The sequence below is a fragment of the Schistosoma haematobium genome, chromosome 1 (genome assembly GCF_000699445.3).
Source record: "Schistosoma haematobium chromosome 1, whole genome shotgun sequence".
NCBI classification, from domain to species: domain Eukaryota; kingdom Metazoa; phylum Platyhelminthes; class Trematoda; order Strigeidida; family Schistosomatidae; genus Schistosoma; species Schistosoma haematobium.
In genome coordinates, this window is record NC_067196.1 from 7,506,496 (window position 1) to 7,519,833 (window position 13,338).

At 34.5% G+C, this 13,338-nt stretch overlaps 1 protein-coding gene across 1 annotated transcript in view; it reads left to right on the top strand.

The window, feature by feature from the left end:
• Nucleotides 1–13,338, top strand: part of ARRB1_5 (Beta-arrestin-1) — a 172,992-nt gene that overhangs the window by 145,006 nt on the left and 14,648 nt on the right. The window contains exons 8-9 of the mRNA XM_051218375.1: nucleotides 2,021–2,105; nucleotides 8,220–8,292. Coding sequence (XP_051073043.1) covers nucleotides 2,021–2,105; nucleotides 8,220–8,292 — 158 coding nt within the window. The remainder of the gene's footprint in view (nucleotides 1–2,020; nucleotides 2,106–8,219; nucleotides 8,293–13,338) is intronic.

Below are 13,338 nucleotides of genomic sequence, written 5' to 3' on the forward strand. Positions count from 1 at the left end.
ACCCATTTATTGACATAAGACTATAGTTCATTTTATAAGTAAATCTGAGAATCAATGTTATTATTTCGTGTTGAACAAAATCAGGTGAATCATTCACCTTAGTCTTAGTAAATTTATTCCTTACTTATTTAATCTAGGTCATAATTTTCCTATTATGATATAAAGACAAGGTTCGAAGGTATAAGAAACAATTCATCCATGGAATATTTAACATCAACTGAGAATAAATTAATATTAACAATTGTACTCAGACTAACACCGTAGTGACTGTCAGAATATGTTGCTTGTCATGACTTGAACTATAGATTTCGAGATAAGCTATTGATTTCTTTTAGTTGAATGCTGACATTTTTCTCTAAACCAGTTCATCATCTTTTTTCAAAAAAATCTCTTACTAAAGAGATTAAATCAAACTAAATAGTTATATTATATTATGAATAAAAACAGTTGTTTGTTGATTGATGGTTCAGTCAGTCAGTCAGTCAGCTACAACGCAGGACATGATAGATATATGCATCGGTCTAAGTTGCGACACCTCATTAGCACAACAATATGAACACCAAATTCATAGAAGTAGTTACTTCAATGGTAGTAATATATGAAAGTAACATTGTGTAGTAGTAGTAGTAGTAGTACAGGAAGAAAGAATTAGTTAGTAGAAAGAAAGATGTGAAGCAATTTTAATCTCTTAGTTTAAGGGAAGACAGAGGGTGCATGCACTGACGCCATTGTGATTGATTCTGAGCCATGTCACCAAGAGTCTGCAGCCATTAGTTACGATAGTCACGCGGACCCCAACCAAGTAATCTGTATCTACCAACATGGCTAAGACTAGAAGTTAGTGACTTCAAGCACTGATGTCACGTTTTTGTTTGACCACCCTTAACTTTCTTGCATCCGACTCCAACATTAGTCAGCATTGCACGTCGTGGTGATTGATGTTGTTGCTACCTTGAAGTGGTGGTCAGGCTTGCCAATCGTGATGAACCAATTGAGCTATACGGGCTAGAACAATTGTTCCTCAAGGTCCTACCATGTCAGACAGGTCGGTTGAAGAGCGGCAAGACTAAAAGCAACAAACCCAAAGTTCGTTGGCGAAGTGGTACTTGTGACTGTATGAAGGTGTGACGGTAATATGGTGTTTTCTTCAGACAACCAGCATGACAGCGATGTTGCCTTCCCACAAGGAGGTGTGGGGTTAGAAGAGGTCGACCCTAAAAATGCACATCTTGCCTTATCCCACGGATTTCCGTCTCCGGCGGTAAGGTCTCAACAAGTACAGAGCTAACACGAAAATTACTCACTAAAGATCATATGTGATCGCCCTCAAGCAGTTGTCCCCTCGGCACTGCGGTCACGCTCTCAGGTCACTAAGACCGCCTCTACTGCAATTTCGTTTTCAGGTACTTCCAGAAGTACCCTTCCATGGTGTGGTCAACTGGGAAGTGATAACCGCTCTCATATCTTTGACAGCACTCAAGATCACTTTATTCACATATAATGGTTAGAATTAAGTGATCCATTCTAAACTACACATGAGAATGAATTGTTATTATAATCCTTCTATTGCGTCATCTTGGTTATTCCTTGTTCACATTTCCTCATGGAACTAGTACGGCTTGATAATAAATCCGTTGAAAATAAATCTAAATAAACTATAACGAATAGATGATCTCATTTTTGAATAGATGTTTGAATGTCATTTATATTTTAAACAATGAAACAAGTTAATTTTTGAAATGATGGAGAAAATTTGTAGCTCAGGTAGATGATTTTGATGGAGTTTTATACTCTGAGCTGAATAGTTTAGTCTTGGAGCTTTCAATGTTCTTTTGAACGACATCATCAGCACAAACTTCAGGTAGATGATGTCGTTCATAAGAACAATGAAAGCTCCACGATCAAACCATCCAGCTCAGACAACAAAACTCCATCAAAAAGAAGTTGATTATCTTCAACATGTATAGTATAAATAATACAAAATATGTATTATCTTTATTTTTACACCTACATTTTACAGTTATATTATCATGATGAATCAGTCAATGTATCAATTGTATTGGATAATTTTTCTAATTTATCAGTTAGAAAATTACAAATAGCAAGTATGTTCATCAATTTTATTTGTATATTGAATAAACTTGCGTAGTAATATTATTACTTTCTACCGTCCACACCGCCGCCAATAAGAAAAAAAGGATTAGTATATGTACTTCAAACAACCGATCTGTAGTCTTCAAACTCTACATGTAAAAAATGAGCATGAAAAATGTCTTTAGAATTGAATTCTAAGGAAGTTTAAAGAATTCAGTTACAAACTAAATCTTAATGAAATATTATCCAAGAGATAATGGTATATTCATTTGTATATATCGAATTGAATATAACCTACCAAATGGCCTGATTGAATTAGTATCTGTCTTTTGTTTTCTTAAAAGTCACATATAGAATGTCAACGGTTATTTCAAAAAAGTAAATTCACTCTAAATATATTCGTTTCTTTCTGATAAACATTTCATTATTAGCTTTAAACTTACATTATTACCATCATATACTAAGTTTAAATAATCATTGATACTAGAAGACATCGAACAGATGTTTTTTTGTGTGCTTAATTTACGAATTCATGGCAATACGTGCTCATAAAAGCAGACAATGGCGATATATAATACCTTCAGTTCTAATCGTAACCTACGGTATAAGTGTAATTGGAATTTGAGAAGTGAATCACTGATTATAAGGTTTTAATACAGGAGTGAGGAAAGTCAGCTCTCCCTCTCGAAATGCTCTCACGTGTTCACGCGTATACAGCCACTGCCAGGGAAATGCTACTCGCTACCTTCTCTCCTCGAGGGTTTTGTTTACGAAATTGAGAGGATGAAAAACGAATGTCCAGCGCTTTAACCAGGTTAATGGATCTAAAGGATCTACCTAGTTGGAGTTGGAAAACCTTGATTCCAAATCATTGGGCACATCAGTTCCAGGATTCTTAGGGAAGCATGAACCTATCGTTGGTCACTGGCTACCATTGGACTGCATCTCCTGACGTTGTTCCACTGCCTTGTGGATTAGACCTCTAAGTCAAAGGCTCCGCGTGTGACCCCATAAGAAAACCTCCCGCTTCGATTTGAGTACCAAGGCAGTAACTCAGCCGTCACACAAATCGAATGATTTATGTGACACATATCTATTTGGTGCCTCCTTGCACCAATGTTTATGTGTTTAAATGAATATATAAATTGTCTTAAGACAATTCTGTATCATAATTGAGTTTTAAAATATTAAACCTCACAATTTTCATCTAAATTAGTCATTGATTTTATGTACACCACATGATCTAAAAAAAAGGGTTTAGAGCTGGAACTAGTTGTAGTTTGTCACTGACAATAAGAAAACAAATCTGTCTAGGTCTCTATATTCTTTCTTCAATGGTTTCTATGCTGATTACGTCTTGGATTGAGTGCTTTTTATTGAACTGTAATATTGATCGTACAATTTACTTAGGCAATATACCAATATATGCAAGGATTTATAATGACTCGTATGATTTATTTGCTTATTATTTGTCTTCGTAAATTTATATTCTATCTTAGTATCTAAATGAGAGTTTTCAATTAATAATTATACTAAATAAATTTTTCTAAAGTTATATCTTTGTTGAACAGTTGCTATACCCAATAGATATCAGTATGACGAATGTATGATAGATATTATACATACAGAAAGAAAGATAACATTTGTATTCTGGTTCTAGTCCATTGCTTAACCTTCAATGTAGTGTTAGAAAGAGTCAAATTTTTTATTGGACAGTTGTTCAGTAAACCTGAATATTCTATAATTCCCCAATTGATATCTTTAAGTGATAAAGAATAAACTTTGTGTAAATTATAATTTAGATTGATATCATAAATGGATCAGTGTTAGATTATCATTGAAAACCTAGAAGCAATGTACTGTCGTTTCGTACTAGTATGAGACTAATCGGCAGTGCATATCTACGAATAAACACGTGTGACTCGAACTCAGGATTCTCGGTTTCCCATGCAAACTTATAGCCTCTAGACCACTGAGCTGACATCAAACAATGTTAATGTTTAATTTTAATCGATCGTTGATCTTGCACAACCCTTCATTCACTGACTAGGTTCAAGATGGGTTCCCTGGATCCCTAGTGGGAAGTCATAACCAATGAAGTCTAACTGGTGTCGAGTGTGAGACAGTTATCCGTCTCAGACAATGGATGAAGCGTTGATCAAGATCATGAATCGATTGAAGTTAAGCAATACTCCTGTTGGATACCGGCTCGGTGGTCTAGAGGCTAAGTGTCCACCTGCGGGACCGAAGGTCCTGGGTTGGAGTCCCACGTGTGTGATCGTGGATTAAAACTATCGAGTAGTCCCATACTAGTACGGAACGATGGTTCCTTGCTTACATGTCTTCAATGGTGGTTTAACATTTACCCATTCATGAAATTAATCTAATCTCAACAATTTCCACAATTCTATACTGATAAATTATAATTGTTATATCTAAACACTAATGAATCTCATATTAAATGTAGAAAAGAGATTTATTTCATAAGAGAGTCAAAACATCACATGAAAGTTAATGAAATACAATGACTGTCTATCTAGAACCTCACAAACTGAATATTTGAAATAACTTAAATATGAATATCAGTGGAATCGTTTAGGTTGTATGAGATGTGCTTGGTGGTAACGGGTTTCAAGAAAAATCTCTAAGTATCAGTGATTAATAGTGAACGACTGAGTTCATCATTGGTAAATTTAAGATAAGTACTACTGCTGGGGATGATTACTTACCGATAAAAAATCAATAATTTATCTGAGAAGTGTTCTAACTTAATAGTATAAAAGCAACATATTCCATTGCACAAGTCTTAGATTTGAGCTGCTCCCATACAACGGAATCCTATACTTGGTGTTTTAGTTAGCATTCATCGACGGACGTAAGCTGCAAAAATAAATTGATGACATTTTGTCGTAGATTTACAATAGCTATTCAGCGGTGGTGTGCCTTAGATTTTAGTTCCCACGGTTCACAGTCTTAAAGTAAATAAATATTTATTTAATAGGAGATAAAGACGATTCAGCGAATAAGGTTTTTTTACGATGATGTCATTTACTTAAGTAGATTTGGATAGTAACTGGCGGTGGAATCCAGGATGTAAATTTCGTCCCATTAAGGATTCGTCGGCCGGACGTATTTGGATCCGAGTTGATATTTAGCCCGGGAGTCAAACCCAGTATCTTTCGCTTTAAGTGCCACTGCATTATACGATTAGTCACTAAGTTCAGATAGCTACGTATTGATGGAAACAACTGAATTTTATTTCATTTCTATTGGTTGTTATTAAAAATATAAAAATCTAAAATAAAATGGATTACTAGTATAGGGGTTGGGGAGATTATTAAGTTTTTGATTGAGATCATGAGCCGACTGATGTTAGACCACCTTTGGAAACCTGGAAGCACTGGACGGCCGTTCCGTCCTAGTATGGGACTCCTCAGCAGTGCGCATCCACGGTCCCACATACATCGGTCGAACCCAAGGCCTTCGGTCTTGCGCGCGAACGCTTAACCTACTGGACCACTGAGCCGGCATCCAATGTTGATAGTGTCTAATATCAACCAATCCACGAAATTGCGCGACCATCTTCCATCGTACTGAGGTAGATACCTGTCCCTACCCGACATGGATTATCTCCACTGGTCACGGTTTCTCACTAGAACTCCGAGAATCTTCTCACGAAGCTAGTCACTAGTGAGCACATGTTAATTACTAGTACTGCATCATATAAGATAATGATTGAAAATGTTACCAAATTTCAAGACTACGTAATAGACTAAAACAGAACCCATATAAAAGTTAACTGTCAACTTAAGAAGTGTTAACAAGTTATTGATCAGTTGTTTGGACTTATCAGTTATATAAAATAAGGTATGTGACTAATAAAAACGATTATTAAAAGATATTTTGGGTTAGAAATAAATGTCCATTAGGTGAATATAAAGAGCATAATAAGTAAATGATATAACAATAGTTAGTTAATAATTATGAAGAAATAATCAAAAGGTAATAACAATATATTAATGGAAATGGAAGACAAAAAAGAGGTTTCAGATAAGATAAAATGCAAAATATGTTGATTTTATAAACATAGATTAAACCCTTTATAAACAAAGATGGTTGGTGGCTAGCGGTGGAATCCAGGATGCACGTCACGTCCTATTTGGGACTCATCAGCTGGATGAACCTGGATCCCAGAGTTGACGTTCACTTCACGACTCAAACCCGATACCGTTGGCTTCAAATGCCATCACGTTCTCATAGCCACTAGATTGTTTAGCAGAGTGAAGTCTAAATTCATTTTGTATCCGGCTGACGAGTCCTAAATAGGGTGAAACGAGCGTATTGGATTCCAACGCTAGTCACCATCACATTTCGCTCACAATGCTCGTGACTTAAGACAATATCGGGGCAAGCCACATATGCCGATAAGTGACTGGTCGGTTGATCAGTCCTAAACATCATTGGGAAGATTCTAACAACCAATACAAAATGAATTTAAACTTCAACCCATAGCACAAGCTGTTGGCTACCAGAACTCAGTAGCTAAGTGGATTAGGCGATGGCCTTTGAAGCGGAAGGTACTGGGTTCGAGTCGAGGAGTGAACATCAATTGTGAACTACAGGTACATCCAGTTGATAAGTCGCAAATAAGAAGAAACGCGCATCATGGATTCTACCGCTAGTCAATAATTTTCTTTGTTTATAATGCTTGGGAACTAAGGTAATGTCGCAGCATTGCTTACAGCATGCATATATGCCAATAAGAGACTAATCAGTTAGAGTCTAAAACATCAATGAGTTTTGCATATTACATTCCTATCTATCCTTTATCAAATAAAGACATAAACTGAACAAAGATTATCATTTGCAATAAGTCTTCAGTCATACTAGTTTTCCAAAAAGGATACCCAAGTTCAAGGGAATGAAACATTTTAAATTACATATAACTTTAGATTAAAACTTGTGTTGAAATAATTTGGATATAATGAGAAACTGTAGGATAAATTGAGTATTACTGAAATTCCTTATATGATTGTAAAATTAACAATGGTAACAACAGACCTAATATTATCAATAATAATAATAGTAATAATAGTAATGTACATTTACGTGACGATATTACATACGAGGGTGGCAGAGAAAGTTGTTTGTACATTCTGACTCCCTGTAAACTCTCATAATGTAATTACTTGTTTGATGTGCTAGTAATTACTCAATAAATACCAATGAGAAGATACAAGTAAACAATACCAAGTGAATCTAAACTTCACCCCAATGCACAAGCAGGTGACTATCAGGACTCAGTAGCTAAGTGGATAATGTGATGGCGTTTAAAGCTACTGGCACTGGGTTCGAGTCCCGGTGTGAACATCAATTGTGGGATCTAGCGAGTCCCAAATAGGACAAAATGCGCATTCTGTATCCCAACGCTAGCCACCAACTATCTTTGCTTAATAATCAGTTGTTTGTTCAGAATAATTGGACAGTTTCTCTCCTGATTTTCACCTGTTTGTGTACATCATTCTTGTGCTAAGAGTTTGATAAAGATGTTTGCCAATCTTTGTAATATAGATTTACAGTAGAATTAATGACAAACTTTCGTTTTATTTAAATATCTTAAGTTTCATATATCTAATTATTAATGTAGTTTACTTCCTAGAAAATCTTAAACTTCATCTTTATCCCAAAATCTATAGATGTAGGTTAGTCATTATTCCTATTTAAAAAGGTCATTTATATTTCTGAAAAGAATTTTCGGTGAAACTAAAATTTATGGACAACCAAAGTGTCCTTCAGAGTGTCTACCTACTAACTAGGGCTAAATGAAGATTATAAAGCAGTTTGAAGAATAAAGATTATGATTCACAGTTGATGATTATGGTTAGAAATCAGATTTACGGCTTTTAATCATGAACTGACATCAACTAAAATGTCAAAACACTATTTGACCAAATGGATGAGTGAATTTCGCTTCAGAATCCGAGATCTGTTATCTTATACCTGACTGGTTCGTCCACAAGTTATATACTCGACGAATTTTCTATTATTTCATGATTTTCTATGATAGAATAATCAATATTTGTGTCATTAATGTTTTACTTATTCTTTAAAAAAATTCTAATTAGTTGTTCAAGTTACTGAAATGTACTTACTGGCAAAAGGAACATATCGGTCTACGATAAATGAACATTTATGCAAGTAAGCTATTTTTTATGTGCACTATCTCATTATAAGATTGTATTAATCTTAATGACGTTAACAAAAAAATTTAGTATCAGAAGGGGTTTCGTGGATATTATAGTAATTTAAATAGTTGGATTCATGAGTCAATTGAAGCTAGATCATCATGGAAAGCCCGGAAGCACTGGACGGTTGTTTCGTTCTGTTGTGGGACTCCTCGTCAGTAAGCAATCACGATCACGCCTCGCGAGATTCGAACCCAAGACCTACTGGTCTCGGTTAAGTGTTCGCGCGCTAAACCGAGAGATCCTGGATTCGATCTTGTGGGGCGAGATCGTGGATGCGCACTGCTGAGGAGTCCTACAGTGGGACGAAACGGCTTTCCAGTGCTTTCAGGTTTTCCATAATGATCTAGCTTCAACTGACCCATGATTTCAACTATTGAAACTAATAAAATTTAATTTTAACGAAACTATTTCATTGAATGATTTCTATAATTGATTATGTTACTACCTAATTAGTTTTAAATGTGTGTATAATAAAAATGATGTTTGATTTAGACTATCATGTTAGATCATCTTGTCAACTGTTCCTTAGAGACGAATCTTTGTGCTAACTAATCATTAATATTTGAATAATTTATTCAGTATTCAACGATTATCAGATTATAATGATAGTTATTTAAACATTGTGTAGACACTCACCACAAAACCTCTCTATATTCAGTATTGATCATATAACAAAATATACTAAATTTTGGGATATAAATCCTGAAGTTTTAATGTGAAGTGATCAATGAAGATAGACGTATTTGAAGTGAATCAGTAACTCACAGATAATACTGACTAATAATTATTATATCATGAACTGATCATAGTTAATAATGTAAAGCAGTGGATTTAAACAATGAATTTAATGTAGTATGCTCATACAGTGAACCTTGACGATGCTTGACTCAGTTCCAGATGGCATCATATACACACACTGATGAAACATACTAAGCGAATATTTAAAAAAACCTGTCTTCTCCATTGTCGTCCAATTAATGTCAATTGAACATCAAAGAAAAAATTATCTTTATTCAAATAAATTTACTCATACTTGTTGTCAATAGTAAGCCGAATGAATATCAATTCTTGGCGACAACTATGATTATTGATTTGACAGGAAAAATGTAGAAAAATTTTTGTTCAAGGGAAAACTTCACGAAAGCCAAAGCATTTCCATGCTACTGTTATCAGTGAACAGACCCATAGACATAAATTTAATCTATTAAGTCAAAAGTCAACCAACAAACTATTGTAACCAATGGTTGGAGACTGGGTGACATGGCTCAGAACCGAACACAATGGCGTCGGTGTATACACTCTATATCTTTCCTTAAACTAAGAGATTAAAATGGCTTCATATCTTTCTTTCTACGAACTAATTCTTTCTCCCTTTACCATGTCTTTATATGCAATTTTTTATATATAATACCACTGAGTTAACTGCTTCTATAAATCCGGTGTTCATTTTGATGTGCTAACAAGGTATGGCAACTTGGACCGATGCATATTTGTACCTGGTCCTACGTTGTAACTGACTGACTGGCAACCAACGAAAATGACCAATACAAGTGCAAAGAAAAATGATGACAACAAAGCCAATGAAAACAGTTACTAAGTATTGAAATAAAATGATATCATACTTGTGGAATAACTAGAAAGTTTACTTCTACATAAAGTGGAGTCTGTAAATGCTGTCCAGAATGACAATGAAAGCAAAATAATTAAATTATCAAACTCGCCAAACACAACACCACCATAAATGTATGGATAAAAATTTCACACATTATTTCTAGCAACATTCTTTATTTCACAAATGATCATAAGAAATTTAGGTAAGGTTTTGTTCTCTGAGCTGGGTGGTATGATTGTGGAGATTTCATCGTTCTTCTGAGCAATATCATCAGCACGAAATTCAAGTAGAAGTGAAATGTTCGAAGTTATCCACATATGACTCAAAAAATAACTAATCAAGATCGTGGTCTACAAGACAAGCTATGAGTCATAAGTGGAGGAATTTGAACATCTCACTCCTACTTAAAGTTTACGCTGATAATGTCGTCCAGAGGAGCGATGAAAGCTCCACAACCAAACTATCCAGCTCAGAAAACAAAACTCCACCTAAGTCATTCACGTGAGCTAGAAATCTTCTTCACCATGTCAAAATGATTAGAAATTCCTATCTATATCATTCACCTAACAACATTAGATTACTTATTATATGTGAAAATTATATTTGAAATATTCTCAGCGATTGAAATATAACTAATTCCAACGTTTCGTCCAGCTAACTTGTCTGGACTTCTTTAGGGTAATAATCAGAATCAAAATTATCAAAGACATATATAGCTTTTTTAACAATCAGGATCCACAAGAATAATACTTCACTAAGAACAGTGGTAGACTATACAAATTCACCGACTTACAGTCGAGCTAAATATTTAGCTAAGATTCTCAAACCATATGAAAAACGGATTAATCATGGAATTAAAAACTCTATGGAATTCAAGAATTTAATTGATACCATCGATATAGAAGAAGACGAAATAATGGCAAGTTTTGATGTATCTTCCTTATTCACTAATGTACCTATCAGTCAAGCTATGGATATTATCAATGATTGTTTAGAATCTGATTTAGATTTGAATTTACGATGCCTATTAGATCCATCAGAGGTTATAAAATGCTTAGAATTATGTTTAAGATCTACCTTATTCATATTTCGAGGTTAACTTTACAGACAGAAAGAGGGTATAGCAATGGGCTCACCAGTTCCTCCGATTGTAGAGAATTTATGCATACATTCCCTAGAAACTAGTGCAATCGCAAAAAGTTTATGTCCACCGAAGTTATGATTACGGTATGTAGACGATATTTTTATTATCAATAAACGGGACGGTATGGAAGAACTATTTAACAATGCAAACAGCATTTCTAAAAACATTAAACTAACTAAGGAATTAGAATCAGTTGACCACAAACTAGCATTTCTAGATTGTTTGGTTGAACGTCGACACAATAATAAGAAGTTGAAAATAAATGTTTACAGAAAATCAACGCATTCCGAGAGATACTTGGATTTTAATTCAGCCCATTCACAGAGCACGAAAATTAATGTAGTAAAAAATCTAATGAACAGAAGTACCAAGATTGTTACAGACAAGGAAGACTAACCAACCGAATTAAATAAAGCATCTTCTACTCTTAGGGATAACAACTACCCAAAAAGGTTTTTAAAGAAGATTATTAAAAATGAAAGAAAAACTAAACTAGAAAGTATACGAAAAGAATGGAAGTACACCGTAGTCATACCTTACTGTAGTGAAACATCAGAAGAAATCAAACGGATTCTAAACAAACATGATATAAGTGTGTATTTTAGAGCAAATAACACATTAAGATCGACATTAGTGAAAGTTAAGGACAAATTAGCAAAGGAAGAACAACAGAACATTGTGTACGAGATTCACTGTCATGACTGTAATGCTACCTATGTTGGAGAAATATCCAGGCAATTGAATGTAAGATTGAAGGAACACAAACAATGCTTGAAAAATGTTCCAAAATCCTCGGTCGATTTAAAGAAACTTGAAAATAAGTCAGCGATAGCGTTACATGCGTTAGAAACAGGGCACAAGATTAATTTTGAAGGGACCAAAATAATTCAAAAAGGTTTTAACACCCATAAAGAAATATTGACAGCAGAAGCGCTGCATATATGGGCGAACAAGAACAGCCTGAACCGAAAAGATGGTATTCAACTGGCAACTACTTGGCAAATTTCGTTTGACAAGTAAATTTGGAACCTATCTCTTGTTTAAACCTGTTTTTTAATATCACATGCTTCGTTATTATTATTGAAAGAACTCAATGAGTATTTTAAACAATACAATTTATGTTTTGACATGTACATCGACGTTTCATTATCAATTTTTCATCCTTGAACTTGAACTTTATTTATTCCTTCATATCAATCTCTCACACATACATACATACACACACACTCACACACATACGATTTGTTACTCAGTTAAGTAAATGTTTACCAAGTATTTCCATGTAGTTGAATTCTTCACATGATTTGTAGTTAACTGACTCATTTTATCCTATTTTACAAAATCAACATCCAAATATGATTGGTTTAACACAGTATAATCCTGATTGTTAAAAAAGCTATATATGTCTTTGATAATTTTGATTTTGATTATTACCCTAAAGAAGTCCAGACAAGTTAGCTGGACGAAACGTTGGAATTAGTTATATTTCAATCGCTGAGAATATTTCAAATATAATTTTCACATATAATGGCTTCTCTATACTCGGCGCTCAATTACTGTCAAACTATTCGTTCTAATCTTGACGAATATTCGTATAAATTAGATTACTTAGTTTATCACATTTATTAATTTTTATATACACTTCAATGAATTTTAGTTTTTTGGTATAAGAAAGTGTTTTCCTTGAGATGGTGGAGAAGATTTCTAGCTCAGGTGGATGATTTTGATGGAGTTTTGTTCTTTGAATTAGATGGTTTGGTGGTGGGGTTTTCATCATTATTCTGCGCGACATCATCAGAGCAAACTTCAGATAGAAGTGAAGCGTCCGAATTTCTCCACATGTGGTTCACAGCTTGTCCTGTAGACCTCAATGTTGATTGGTTATTGTTGACCTTAAACCTGTCATTGTTTACTTCATTATTTTTGTTGTATTCCCAAATGAGCTAATTTTTCGTCTTATATTTGTCCATAATTTTTCCGATCGGTCGATAAATGGCATCGATTTCAATGTGTTTGTTGATTGCTGGTTGACCGAGGGTCAAGCTTCTAGAAATTCTCTGGTGTTTTTATAATTGTCTTTATCCAAGATCTCAATATTCTTCCAGTCGAATTTGCGTCCACACTAGTCCACATACATTGATATAAATGAAGATGTGCCATGGCGTTTGACCACTAATTGATGTTCATACAGGCGAAAATGAAGAGGAGGTCCGCTTTGTCCTATGTAGTGTTTTTTGCAA